Source organism: Sceloporus occidentalis, unplaced genomic scaffold (genome assembly GCF_023333645.1).
Source record: "Sceloporus occidentalis isolate IW3139 unplaced genomic scaffold, rSceOcc1.0.p SCAF_3, whole genome shotgun sequence".
Taxonomy (NCBI): Eukaryota; Metazoa; Chordata; class Lepidosauria; order Squamata; family Phrynosomatidae; genus Sceloporus; species Sceloporus occidentalis.
In genome coordinates, this window is record NW_028316983.1 from 116,831,011 (window position 1) to 116,846,093 (window position 15,083).

A 15,083-nucleotide genomic window follows, 5' to 3' on the forward strand; every position below is an offset into this window, starting at 1 on the left:
CCCCAGAAGCTAGTTGAATGCCTTCTGATCTAGGGACATATGTTCTAGCACTGTCTCTTGCTTCATGGTGGGCTGTCTCATCATAGGTCTTTCATGATGTGGTTTTCAGAAGTGGTTACCAGTGCCTCCTTCTGTGTGGTACTAACCAGACATAGGTAATGTGCAACTACCACTCCTGCCTAGTAGTGCTTTGGGACATTTAGTCTGGCTCCTCAACAAAGTCCCTACAAGCAGCAGTGTTAACAGTAGCATAGACATGAAGTCGAAGGCTTTTATGGCCGACATCCATGGTTTTTTGTGGGTTTTTCGGGCTATGTGGCCATGTTCCAGAAGACGCTTGCCTCAGAGAAGCATGCAATCCCACCACCATGGAAAGTCAATATGATAGTGTAAAAAGGACACAGGATCAATTTCCTATTGATTCCTAATCCTTTAAATATTTCTGATTTAGGACACTACATTCAACAGTGCTTTAGGTATACATAACAGTGATTTGACAACTACCTAGAGAGATGGTGGGTTCTCTTTATTTGGACATCTTCAAAAGAGTCTGGACAACTACCTGCTGGGGATGCTATAAGTGTAGTTTCTGCATTGGTTGGACTTGATGTGTAAATGTATGATTTAGGAGAGGGACAAAGCTGATTGTGAAATGTACATGGCTGGTTATTCTTTTGCACTTATAAAGGGGGAATAAAACACACACCTATGGAATGGATTGCCATACTTGACAGCACCCTCCATACATGGACAAGATTCATTGACACCTTATGGAGGACACATGAGTCTGAGGTGTACCAAACTGGAATGCACAGCACCAGTTCCTTATTCTTTTTATCTATTTTGGGTGCTATTGTCATGCTGTGTCATCCTTGACACTGTCCTGTGCATACAGAAAGCTTTGGGCTGGATGTGAGTCAGTGCTATTGTGTGAAGGACACTGGGATCTGTAGATACGTCATTTAGGGTGGCAGCTCATATTCAGCTTTCTTTACTTGTGGTGCTTGCAAAGTATTTTTTTTTAAAGTGTTTGTCATGCATTATAGTATTTGTTATTCAGTGCAACAAGTAAGCTCTCCATGTTGGACAAATAAGAAAATGGGGTTATTAACCAACTTCGGTGTCATGGAGAGCAGATCTTTTCCTCAAAATACAAGTAGGAAGCCTTTTTCGTCCCTTCCCCCATGCATTAGGGTTGCAAGATAGGGTTTATGATATAGTACTATGACAATATTTTTGCCTTGTTGTCCAGACGGAAACTGAACCTAATGACAGCCTGAAATTCACCCTTTCGGCTCAGTGGATTGGATTCACTCCTTTCTGATGGAAGCCTTTGTAGAGTCTCGGTTTGACTCCCCCATATTTGTCATTTGCAGTGATTAATTCTAAAAATTAGAAGCCTTGGGACTGAAAGCTGTTTATGAGCCCTGTTCCCTAATCCCAGAAAGATGAGCAGTAGGCTCAAACCTGCCTCTGAAATCAGGTTCCAGAACAAAGCCATCCTTTCTGTTTAAGCCCTGCTTTCTCCTTGCCACCTTATCCTCTGTCTAGATCTTGTTAGTCCAGAAGGGTTGGTGTTTTGGCCTGGGTTGCCAAAAAAGCATGTTGGCACCCTTCCTCGTCCTTCTGCAGCAGAATGCTGTGTGAAGGCGATGGATACAAAAGCAAAGAGAAAACTAAAATGTATGTCTGAGAGAAAGAGAAAGAGAGAGCGAACAAGATTTTACAGATGACATGAGAGATAGAAGGGGAAAGGGACATTAACTCTAGAGGTGTAGATATGAGAAACATCAAACTTAAAAAGTGTTTAGTGGAATTTTGATATAATTTCTCTCGTGGTTTACGTACTTCCTTATTCACTTTGGTAGTTCTGTACAAATAAGGAATGGAGGAAGGAGAATATCTTGATCTTTTATTAGCTCCTTCCTTCTCTCTTTCGTAGCTCTCCAATGCTGAAACGCATCAAAACACAGCCCTCTGTCGCTGATCGGGGCCAGTCTCAGGGCCTTCCTTATTGCCCTGGTACATCTGGGTCTCTCTTCCCCCCTCTTCCATCCAGCAAAGTGAAGATGTAAGGGGGAAAAGGCTCCAAATCGGATTGACACCCACCACCCCCCTTAATAAAGTTTATTATCAGCGGTCTGTAATCCTTTTAAATCCCCTGCAGCGGGGGAAGGGCTGGGATTAGAGGAGGTCAGTGTAATCCCAATGAATTGGTTACAGGAGGATTTAGCTAGTAGCAGGGGAGCAGATGGCCCCAGTTCCAGCTTTGAAAAACAACCATTTTCTTTAATGATTTGTAACAAGGATAAAAGGACAAGAGAAATGGGAGCGGTGGTTCTGTTTTGTTTTGTTTTTCCAGGGAGGGGGAAACACAGAATAGTGGAGACTAGCCTTTGCCATATTCTTTAGAAAATCATGCTCTTGACATCACCAAGGGAAGGCTCGCAGGCCATAACTTCTGCACTAATCCTTCCCAGCAAAACAATATTTTGGCCTAGTTCTCTGGGGTGTCAAAGTCGTGCCTAGTTTGTTCCATTTCATCCACAGGGAGGTTCAGATATCTGAAGGTTCCTCGGCAGGCACCTACACATACAGGAGGACAACCTAGATGCGGATTTGCATCTTCAAACTATGGCAGTTTTGGAACCCTAGTAGTAAGAGCACCCAGCATGCACCCAGCATACAATGAACACCTCACCAGTATATGCTATGCTCCAACTTTCTCTCCATAGTTGACAGAATTGTTCAGCTAAGAGTGAATGTGGTGTAGTGGCTTGAACATTGGACTACATACATGGAGACTAGGATTCAGATCCCCACACTCAACCATGGAAATTCACCAGGTGACCATAGGCAAATCAGTCTTTCTCAGCCACAGAGGAAGGCAAAGGCAAATCCCTTTGGATCAAATCTTGCCAAGAAATCCCATGATAGGTTGTTAGACAGTTGTTAACTGCCTTCAAGTCAATCCTGACTCATGGCAACCCTAAGGATGAAACACCTCCAAGCCTCTGTTCTCTACTGCTCTACTTAGGTCCTGCAAGTTTGTATTCATGAATTCCTTAATAGAATCCAACAATCTAGCATGCGGTCTTCCTCTTTTTCTGTCTCTCCTCCTTTCCTAGTATTATTGTCTATTCCAGTGAGTTGTACCTTCCCATGATGTGGCCAAAGTACGATAGTCTCAACTAAATATTGGCTTCCAGGAAGAATTCAGGCTAGATCTGTTCTAGGACCCATCTGTTTGACTTTTTGGCTGTCTACAGTATCCTCAGCACTCTTCTCCAGTAACACATCTCAAATGAATTTTCTTCCTATCTGCTTTTTTCACTGTCCAGCTCTTGCACCTGTACATGGTGCTGGAGAATACAATGGCTTGTACAATTCTAATTTTCGTGCTCAGTTGTATATACTTACACTTTAGGGTTGCCATGAACAACTTGAAGACACACATCATAAAGTGCTACCAAACTGAATGTTCTTCCAGAAGTAAGATTAGTTGACACGAAGTACTTGAATGATCTGGGAGGAAAGCCTAGGTTTCATTCTATTTGTTTAGCTTACAAATACTGCAAAATGAGCAGGAGGAATGCTGAGATGATACAACATCTGTGTGCCAGGCAACACTATGTAATAACATCAAACCAAAGTTGACCTATTCATTGAGGGAAAGTGCTGGTGACGTGTGGGATCTTGGCACAGAGCTGTTGTGTTTGTTGGCCCTACGCTATTTCTTCTGTAACACAGGGGTGGCAGTGTGTTATTTCCCCAGTAAGAGCTCCGGGGAACACTCATTCAAATCCATTTGCTGGTTTCTTTTACATTGTACACTAAAAGTGGAACAGAGAGCTCAACTTACCTGCTGGCACCAGCCTCAAGAACCAACAGAAAGCTTTTGTTGTTAATTCTGACTTGAGTTCTGTCCTCTGGCTTCCCAGGTACCAGAATCTTTTTGCACTGAAAAATGTGTCTGCCTTACCAAGAGGGTACATGTATCTTCATGGTTGACTCATAAGCTGACAATGTGGTACAGGCTGAGTCTCCCTTATCCAAGATGGGATTTTAGATTTTTTTCAGATTTTGGAATATTTGCATATACATCATTAGATATCTTAGAGGAAGGACCCAAGTCTAAAAGTGACATTAATTTGTTTTGTATACATCTTGTACATACAATTTTGGACATATTGTTTTAAATACTTTTGCGCACAAAGCAAAGTTTGTGTACACTTAACCATCAGAAATCAAAAGTGTCACTATCTCAGCTGCCCATGTGGACAAATTTGGATTATTTTGGATTTCAGAATTCTGGATAAGGGAGACTCAACCTGTAACAGTTTTCTAAACTGTACATGCTGGTAAGCAAAGGGAATTTGAACCACCTCCCCCAAACCTCTACTTCAACCAAAGAAAACTGCCATATTCCAGAAAAAAGGATTCAAGTCTAAGAAAGCAATCCGTCCACTGGCAGCCTACTGAGGTAAACCACAAAACGGTGCCACACAAGACTGTTACAAGAATACAGTGTCCGGGATTAAGGAAAGTCCTCCCAAGATGCCCTAAGGGATGACCATACTAGGGTGAGCCCTGTGCCTAAGGATCTCACAGGAGACAGGCAGCATTTCCGGTATGAAGTCCGTCATGCCCTTTAAACATTGTGCAACATGCAACAGCACACAGAAGCCCAAATGTGCTGCATTTTATGGATCACCACTGTTTTCAAGTATAAACGTTTTCTGGCTGATGGCCAGTTCATAAGACCAACTAAAGTTTCAGCTACCAGTCAAGCAACTTATCACTAGTTAAGACTAAGTTTTGTGAATTGGCTTCTTCTCTCCCCTTCCCTATCATCTGCAATGCATCATATTTATAAAAATATGAAAGAAAAACTGTAGTCACAAATATTTATTAGCAAAAATAAATTTATTCCACAAACACAGAGACACAGTGAAAGCATGAAAGACTGGATGCTCCTTGTATCATTCCTGTGCAGTAGCTGCAGTGGAGAAGCCCAAAGGAAAGGCAGCAGGTCAACATGATTTGAATCTAAAGTCCCATTTCCTTTCTCCCCACTTCAAAGAAATTTCCCTACCTCAGGTCTCTGGAGCATGAGAGAAAGAAAGTACAGAAAAAGCAGATTTATTCATGAGTACAGTGCAACTCAAGGCAAATGGAAAAGTCTTCCACAGCAGCTGAGGTAGACTGCTGTAACATACAAATTTCTGAAAACACAACACGCCCCTATGGGCAGATGTTTGTGTGTACCTGATATAATTAGCAAGTCACTTCAGTTTGTGAATGCCTACCCTCCTCTAAGAAAGGCAGTGTTACATATAAGATTGTGATATTCTCTTCCACACTCCTTGCCATCCATTTTGTTAGGGGCAGCAAAGAACATCAGATGTCCTGCAAGTCTTGCCAACTGGTGAAGGCAAGCTTCTCTCATGGGGCATAGTGCAAAAGGGATAGGGGTCTGAAATCTGCTCAAGAGCCCTTTCATACTGTACAACTATAGCACTATGATTTCATTTTAAATCCATGGTTCCATTCTACAGGAGGTTATAGTTCAGGAACACTACTTAGAATTTGTAGACGGAAAGCTCTTCCAGTGTGTTGCCAAACCACAAACCCCAGGATTCTGCAGGATGCAGCCATGACAGTTAAAGTGGAACCAGAGTGCTAAAACGGTACAGTGCAAAAATGCTCAGTTCGGCAGATAAGAACATTAAAAGAAAAGTAGGACCAACTTCATGACCATGGATCCTACTTTTCACAATTCTACATTTTTCAAGAAGCCAAAATTTTATCCCCACCATTTTCAGCGACAGCGAATTGACAATCCATAGGCTGGATCTGACCTCTGAAACAAAATTATTTGGGCACTGGTGTTTAAGCAAAATTTACATTTTGGGGGTGTGTGTGCTTATAATGAGGCAGAACATGGGAGGAATCAAGTCATAAATATGAGACAGAAGCAAATTCAATTTAATATTACATCTCTGTTGGTGTTGTATGTAATTACAGTACATCTCCATCTGAGCTCCAGCACTGTAAAAATCTAGTTACCACTAGGTGGTGAAAACTATATTACAGAGCCCAAGCAACTATGATCTTGGCTTGTGAGGCAAAATATATTTGTAACCTCAGACCGTTGTCTAGTGTACAGACAGACAGACACACACACACACACACACACAGCCCGACAGGAATACATCACTACTAAGGAATCCCAGCTACTAAGCAAATCTGGCTAAAAGGCACTTGTATGTCTTTTATGTCATGGTTTCCCCACTAGTGATACCTGAGAAATGTTGAGATTTTTTAAAAAATTGTTGTTCATACCACCAGCAGATTAATGCTTAAGGCCATACAATTACTGTAGCAGACAAGGATAGTTAAAACAAAAGGGGTGTAGCAGTAGTTTTAACCAGAGGTCTCCTGCACAAAGACAGACACATCCATATAATCAGAAAGAAAACCTCATGCAAAGCCTCAGAACTCCACCACTTAAATAAAATGTTTTTTTAAAAAAAGAAAAGAAAGGACTAATCTCGGCTTTTAGTATTATTGATAAAAATAGTTAAAACTTACAACTTTGAAAAATAATCTTCAGAAATCATCCTGTTACATTAAACAATAAAATAGCAACGTTTCAAAACATATAGGAATGCCTTTTTGAGCAACATTCAGCCACCTTTATCCATACTATGTGGTGCCTTATTTAATGCTAACAGGGTGCCAAGCACTCAAACTTCAGTTAAGCTCACAGTCTAAACCAGAGATAGCCAACTTGATCTAGTCCCTCACTGTTTTATTTTTATTTTTCATGGTATTGTCATCTCAGGCACATTTTGGCACAGCAAATGACTGCAGGAAGAGTCAGTCTCTCTCAAGGAGTACATTTGTTCCTGGGAAAACACCCTGCTCTACTCAGTCAAAAAGGTCATACAACTTGAAACCATATTATCCAGTCTATACAATGCATTACATTATGCCAGTTTTATTTGTAGAACCTGGTCATCCAGGAAAGGGCTACATTGTTCCATCCTCTAGATTAGCATTTGGCCAAAAATATGGAGGCTGACCATCTCTGATCTGAACAATTTGTAACCAAACCACAGTGGGAAAATAAATGACAAATAGAGATAGGCTACAAATGCTTGGCCCCTTTAGCTGTTTTGCCAAGATACTTCTCCCCCTCACCTTTTCTTTCAAACATTAAGGCAGCAGCCATGACTGAACATAATAAAACCGAGTAAAATTGCTGCACTGTTCTGTAGCCAGAACAGGAATTATATGAGGGAGAAACAAGGGAGGAGAGCCCATTGCTGGAACCCTATAGGTAATGAAAGAGCTTTCTGAACACTGTCAAAAGTGTTTCACTGCATTTGGAAAAACAGTTAGGTCCTCATCACATTGCCATTTTATGATTAGTTAAATTAAAGAGCACTAACATAAATTTATATGGTGTGTTTCAACTGTTTGAAGCACTTCACTTACATTAACTCAGTGATCTTACTACAATTTTGGAAGACAAGCCCCTGTTGCAGAGGGGGAGCTGTGGCTGAGAGAATATGGATTCCCAAAGCCCACTGTGGTAAATTTTGAAAACAAGTGAGATTTGAATTGTGAACTTTCCAGGTCATCACTCACTGCTTTTAGCCACAGTGCTAGGCCAGCTCAACCAGGCTGCTATAGAAGCATGGGATCATAACAAGGCATTTGTATAAAAACTAGCACCTCAGCTTATAAAGAAAAACAAAAGTACACTAAAATAAGGAGTAGAGGGATGGATACAGGTAGGAAAATGGCATTTACGGAAGAATGCAACTGTGACAGTATCTTCCTCGTTGTCTCATTTCCATTATGAATCTGACTTAATTTCTTATTGGAAAAATCGCAGCAAGCTCTTTGTCATATGTGGACACTTGCCATGTCTTATTTGAAAGCCCAGCTACTATAACAGTGTACCCTTGGTAATCATGTCTCTTCATTCTGTTACTCCTTCCTTGCTTCTGCCATGAAAAAATTCACGTGCATTCACTCTTTGCTTATGTACTTAGCATGGCATTACCCACTGATATCTTCTCTGGCAGGGGCTGATCCATTCTTTAAACCAGGAATGGGGAACATGAAGCCCTCCAGATATGCCTGTGTTGTAACTCTTGTAATCCCCCACTAGGCTGGCCGAGGTTGATGGATGTTGCAATCCAACATTTGGAGGAACACTACTGTCCATTTCTCTTTTAAATCAAGAGACTACTACTTCCCCTCTCTACTGAACTGACTAAAGAGCTCTTGAAAAGGAAAGCTACCTAGTTGTTAATGATTATGTGAATAAGGACTGGTAGCTACGGGGGCGTTAAAAGTCCCCATGTTTGAGCTGATTAATATACTTCCCAAATCTTAAGTCTATTTCTAGTTAAATAAGCATGTTCAGTGATCTGTCTCAGAAAACAGGGACAGTCAACCTTTGTCTCACGTCCCCTACCAAGCCTCCCGACAATCTGTCCTACTGCCTATCCACTATTGATCATCTCTCCTATTGACTATGGAAGTATAGGAAACTGGGTCAAGATGGTGATGATGGGGGATACTGGCCAGGTTGGAATTAGGGGCAAATGAAACTGTATAGCTGGTAAAATGGCTGGTGGAGGAAAAAGCTGGACTATGAGCGTTGGTGGGAAGGATAATGTGGAATCAACTGCTAGGAAGACAGCAGCACTTGAAAAATGTAGATCTTTTGATAGTGGGACAATGTTTGCTGCAAGGTCCTTATGCTTAGAAGAGTTTTCATTCTTGGTTGGTTTATACAAGCCACTACCTAGCTCTGAGTGTTAAGAAGAATGTTTGTGTCTGTTTTTGTACTTAGCAATCTTCATTTCTTTATAGGAGTGACATTCCACATGTTCATGTCTATATGCCTTTTTCTTTTGATCTCCTGATCCAAAAAAGGCAGTGGTGCAGTCCATGAGAGGCAGCAAGAAGTCCTGCCCTGATTCTCTTACAGCTAGGCCCAAAGGAACACCTGGAGAAGGAAAAGACAAGTGCCTATACCATTTGTGGCACTTACATTACATATACTTAATATCAAAATTGCAAATGAAGGAGGAGAAGGTTCTCATCATCATCATCATCATCAATACCAGCTGCAAACACAGCAACACACATGCTGGCTTTACTGAAGGTAGTTTCAAAAAGGCTCAAACATTTTGGAATCCAGTTAGTAAAAACAGATCAAGGCATCTTCCAACTGATTATTTTAGACTGTGCTTCTATATCTACGATTCAAGGAACTGGGAGACTGAAGTTTCCTCAAAGTATTATTAATGCACTCACAGATAATTCAAGATATCATTAAAAAGTCAGCCTCTCATTCAGTAAATTGCACACTATGTGGAGTGTCTTTAATCTGGAAAAGCAGCCTTTAAAAATTCTTTGTCTCATTAATATTGAAAACAGCCATTTTGCTGCTGCTCTCAAACTGGCCATGTAAAACAATCAAGAACCATGTTAAATGCTGATTTCCTGAAGAACTATGCTACCTAGTGAAACCCAAATATTCTCAACTAAATAACCCCAAATACAGGTGAAAAAATTAATATTACCCTCCCACTTTTCAGAGAATCAAATAGTCAAAATATGCTCTGAAATACAAATGTACTCCCCTTTTTGACAGTCAACAATTTATACTCCAATACAGATAATCAAATGCAAACTACACAGGTGGTCTAGCAATTGTGATGAAAATACTCCTGTCTTTGCCATTGTATTTCCCTTGATAAAGAGAAGTTCCAATCCCCATTTCTGGATCCCACATGATACAAGCAATGGAAACCCTGCATATTTCTGCATTTGCATATCCACAACCAGAGTACAAATTGTAGTTGAGAAGCTGTCACATCAGGCAAGCACACACAGAGGCTTCCCTTACCCACCAGCTGCAGTACTTCTGCTGCTTTTCCTCAGGCCACTGGGAAGCCTGAGCGGCCCTTGCGGTACCTCATGCGCATGCGGAAGAAAGTATACATGCCTAGAAGACACATAGAGGAGAGGAAATACAAGACAATGCACAAACTGATATCCAGCTGGGAAAAGCCCACTCCCAGTATGTGGAACCACTGGTTCCTCCTCAGGGCAACCCCATTCTCCTTTTCAACCTCCTCCTCCATGGTACCAATGAACTGCTGGCCTCCCCAGCTCTTATGCCTCAGCCGTTCCAAAGCTGCATCAGCATCAAAAGACTGCTGGTTCTCCTCCATCCGTATCAGGCCAACTTCCCTCTTACTCCGTCTGTGCCTGCTCCCTGGTTGGCCTGCCACCTTTAAGGCCTTGCTCTTGTAGTGCTGCTCACTGAAGGTGTCAAGATCAACGATATCTTCCTCCAGCTCTTTGGTCTTTGTACTCATTTTGATAATACTTGGTTTATGCAGTTCTGGCAAGCCTGATCTTTCCAAACCAGATCTCCTTCTCGTTACTCTCCCACTCTCTGGCTTCTCTATCTTCTTCTTGTCTTCCTCAAATTCATCTTGTCTGCCATTTTCTTCTTTTCCTCCTTCTAGCCTCCGCTCAGTTTCATATTCTTTCTCCTCAATATCTCGCGCCTGTCTGACCAGAGGTTTATTAAATTCAACTTCACGCTTTATGAAATCCAAGTAAATATTGCCCCGTGAAAAATGTGCTTTGAGGAATTTCAGGATAGCTCTCTCATCCCACATACGCCTTCCATTGATTACTATTTGGCATGACCAGCACAAGTCTTGAGGAGGCCACTGGATCTTGGGGAATTTCGGATCATCACTTGGGGTACCTAAACAAAGCAAAAAAAAAGTGAAGCTCAAGAGATTTTCTGCCATAAAGCATAAGGATATCTTTATGAAAGATTCTGGCCAAATATCAACAAGTCAAATTGTGGACCAGGACGCTGTTCTATTGGCAGAATGTAGCCGGTGGAAGGTGACCAGGTGGCATCCAGGATCATGTTAGAGGTGCTGGCTAGTTAGAGACGAGTTGGAGCTGGACTGGCCAGCTGCCCAGTCTAACTGCTGAGTAGCACACTTTATAGACAAGCAGTGTTTGCCAAATGAAAGTAAGTCTGATTTGTTTTTATTTTATTTTTTTGCAGAGTCACATCACAGCATCCTTTTAAAAAACCAACCTAGATGCATCATGAAAATACTAAATTCTGCTCAAGAATTCCATTTCACCTGTCTGAACTTTATTTTTCTGTTTTCTGCCACTGAATATTTTTAAGGATTCCCAAATATATATATTTTTCAAAAGAAGTAGACCTTTATATCCTTAAGGTAAACAACTGCCTTGTAGTGTTAGTGTGCAAGTCCTCTCCAAAGATATTTTAGTGTGGTGATTATATGTTGTGTGGTAAGTGAACAGACAGTTTCCTCATCCACCTGTGCCTCTCAGCAACATGGGCAGGAGTAGCCAAAGAGGAGACAATAATCCAAGACTAAGTACACCAACTCCTCCAGCAGGCCACAAGCAACATCACAATCCACATTGCCCAGGGACTGCCACAGCCCTCAGGAGATGCTTTTCGGTTGCCACTGGTAGCTGTGGGAGTGGGGAGCAAGGGACAGAAAACTTTTCTTCAGTAAACTACCAATCCCCTCTAGAATATAAAACAATGTTGTTATTTGAAATGTGTGTTGTCTACTTCACAGTGAAGACAAAGAGACATGGCTGAGGAACTCATGGGGCAGATAGGCTGGACTGAGCCCACGAGGGGATGCCTATGTTCCCAGTCTTTGATTTATGAAGCCTACCACAAATTAAAATATTGTGAGTTCAGTTTAGGGGGAAAGAAGTGATATAAATGGACATAATAAGAACAGCAGCACAATAGTAGTAATAGTCTTGGAATTATATAAATAGATACAACAACAACAGCAAGAGTCCACTAGTCACTTCTGACTTTTAGAATAACCTGGAAGGTTAACTATAGCATGTTAGGCAAAGGGATCCTGCAGCACCTTTGAGACTATTATTATTATTATTATGCTTTATTTATATAGTACTGTAGATTTACACAGTGCTGTACATATATATACCTTGAGACCAAGTGAGGAAAAAAACTCGTATTATAAGCTTTTGTAGACTTGGTCTATTTCCTCAGATGTATGGAGTGAACTAGTGTCCAGAAAATGTTATGTTACATGTACAGTCGGTCCTTCTTACACACTGATTTTTTTATACATGGATTCAAGCATCCACGGTTTGAAAATGTTCAAAAAAAAGTATAAATTTCAAATATCAAACCTTGATTTTCCATTTTTTATAAGGGACACCATTTTGCTATGTCATTATATTTAATGGGACTTGAGCATCCATGGATTTTGTTATGCACAGGGTATCTTGGAACAAAACCCCAGCGTATAACAAGGGCCCACTCTATGTATTTATGCCGAATTGTCTGAAAATCACAAAGGAAAGCAAATAGTCATGGGTGCTTCTGGTGAATATCTGAATTTTTGGCATCATGATAGTAGTGAATGTTGGCAACAACTTTGCCAATTCTCACGTTCACTAGTGTATCTGCACACTTTTGGACAGTCAGAAAAAGTTTGTTATAGCTGTTGAGTCTCAAAATTTAACCTATTGGTCTGCAACCTTTATCCACTGAATGTGCTGATGAAATTCAAAAGGAAATATTAGCACACTTATAATGGTTGTTACCTACACCCTTGGCATGAAGGACTAAGGGCCAGGAGCAGGAAGTACCTAAGACAAAATTCCTATTGTATTTGTATAGTACTGTTTGCATTGTTTTTTTCTATTACACAACATTGTATAATATTGTACTGTTTTATATTGTTTTATGCTGGTCATCGACCATAATAATAAATTTCAATTTCAATTAATTTCAAGAGGACTGTGATGGTGAATTCTATTCCTTAGAAAGGTAAAAAAATATGCTCTCAGGCTAGGGCAGACAAGGTGGAAAAACCCCAAGAGAGACATGACTGTCTTCATCTAAGGTTTTCTTAAGAATTCCCCAAAGACTCAATTCTTTTGATTTCTCACGGGCGTCACCTACTCCTCCCGATGTCAGAGGCAACAGGCCTGGGGAACAAAGGATTGCATCTGCGTGAGAGAAACTGAGCATTTGGACAGCCGTGTCTCAAGAGGAGGGTCCTCTCAGGGCACGTGTCAACCTTTAGAAGACAACACGCCATCCTCCCCCCCTCCCCGCCCAAGACAGAGAGGATTTAGCAGTTACATCTCTGGCTAACAATGCCAGCTGCTTGTTCTTCTAGTGTCAAGGGCTAGAGCTGGCCCCTTTTCTCTGCCTTGTCACAACTGAACTTTTGTCTGGCTGAGGTTAACTCTTGGGGTTCACTTGTCTGCATCACATCACTTTAATTCCTCCCTTTGTAGAAGACACAGCAAGCTCTGTTCAGCATGGTGGGTGGCAGGGCTGTCTCTCAGGTTTCTCTTCAAAACTGCAGGTTCTTCAAAGGCAAAGCAGGGAGTTATTTGGACTCCCAGAGCTAGGAATTAGGCATGTCGGATGCTTCATTCACAAAAGCCCTATCACAGGAGAGCCAGGTTTTCAGAAGAAACAAAAGCAATTTGTTTTCATTCATGATGGATGATTCAATTCTTTCTCCATCAGTCACTTACAGAAAAATAGCAGGAAAAGAGAATCAGGCATTTGGTTGTTGTTTCTTCATCAAGAACATGGCTCATTTTTAATTTATTACATTAAGACACAGATAATCAGGCCATCACCCACTTTCTGAATCACGGTCCAGCATTATTGAAAAAAAAATTGGCCAAGTAAATCTAGAGGTTATAGTTATAACAACTACAACTGCAATCAGAAACAGAGCTTCTGTACGTGATAGAATTAAGTGAAAATAAAACTGACGGGCAAGATAAGGTTTTGGAGAACAACTCCATCATCCCCTGCCTATGTTTGCAACATGATAGAAGCAGCTCCAGCACCACAGGCAACATGTTCATCTCCCTCTTTCTTATTGTGCACTCAGGACTAAATTGAGGAAATAGGAGACCTATCTGCCAATAATTATTAATGGGCAATAGTCAAGATGCATTTCCTCAGATACACAGACAGTAGTCAGCAGATACCTTGCCAGAAATAGGGTTCTCACCTGCCAAGCGATGATTGACTCTGTTGTGCCTTGACCAAAGCCAAAGAACAGCCCCATCTTTGTTCCTCACTTTGTCCATGGACTCTGCCGCCATGCCTTCAAAGTGTTCTGCGCATTCCCGGCAGCCGAAGAAGTACCTGACATATCCTCTCATTGTAGGAAGGATTTCTGATGGTGCTGGGAAAAGAAAAGAGGTGGTAGGGATGGAAGATAGGGCCATTAAAATGAAATACTGAATGTTGGATGGGGATGGGAAGGCCTTTTTTTTCCTTCCCAAAAGCACAGCTAGTTCTGTTATCATATGAGAGCAACAAGTGATTACAGGAGGCTCTCTTTGCACGTTTCCAAAGAATAGGCACTTTACTCCTGATGTTACCACTGCTGGAGTACAGTATACAGCACAGTATTTTTTTCTACTGCCAATTTAGAGCTAAGTGAGATGGGTTGTTGAAGGGCAAAAGGAGTAGAAATTTAAAAAGAGGTTTAATTTTTCATCTATTGCAACAAAGAAAAAAGCAGAGACCCAAGTAAGAACTGCAATACTCACCAGGAGACCAAGTGTTTCAGGGAAAGGAAGGAAGGAAGGAAGGAAGGAAGGAAGGAAGGAAGGGTAAGTACAGCGGACCCTTGTTATACACTGGGGTTTGGTTCCAAGATTCCCTGTGGATAACAAAATCCGTGGATGCTCTTAAGTTCCATTAAATATAATGACATAGCAAAATGGTGTCCCTGATAAAAAATGGAAAATCAAGGTTTGATATTTGAAATTTATATTTTTTTGGAACATTTTCAAACTGTGGATGCTTGAATCCGTGTATAAAAAAATCCTTGTATAAGAAGGGCCAACTGTATTAGGCACTGCTCTCATGAGCACTACTTCTATACTGCAGATCCGTTTTTCCCCCAGCCACCCTGTACATATTTCACATTCAGTGGGGAGTAAGCCTA

At 41.2% G+C, this 15,083-nt stretch overlaps 1 protein-coding gene across 1 annotated transcript in view; it reads right to left on the bottom strand.

Annotated features, from left to right (window-relative positions):
* Positions 1 to 4,907: 4,907 nt before the first annotated feature.
* QSOX1 (quiescin sulfhydryl oxidase 1) overlaps positions 4,908 to 15,083 on the bottom strand; it is an 82,419-nt gene continuing 72,243 nt past the window's right edge. Inside the window, exons 11-12 of the mRNA XM_089518321.1 lie at positions 14,136 to 14,312; positions 4,908 to 10,813 (exon numbers count right to left, since the gene is read on the bottom strand). Of these exons, the coding sequence (XP_089374447.1) occupies positions 9,969 to 10,813; positions 14,136 to 14,312 (1,022 nt within the window). The 3' untranslated portion in view covers positions 4,908 to 9,968. The remainder of the gene's footprint in view (positions 10,814 to 14,135; positions 14,313 to 15,083) is intronic.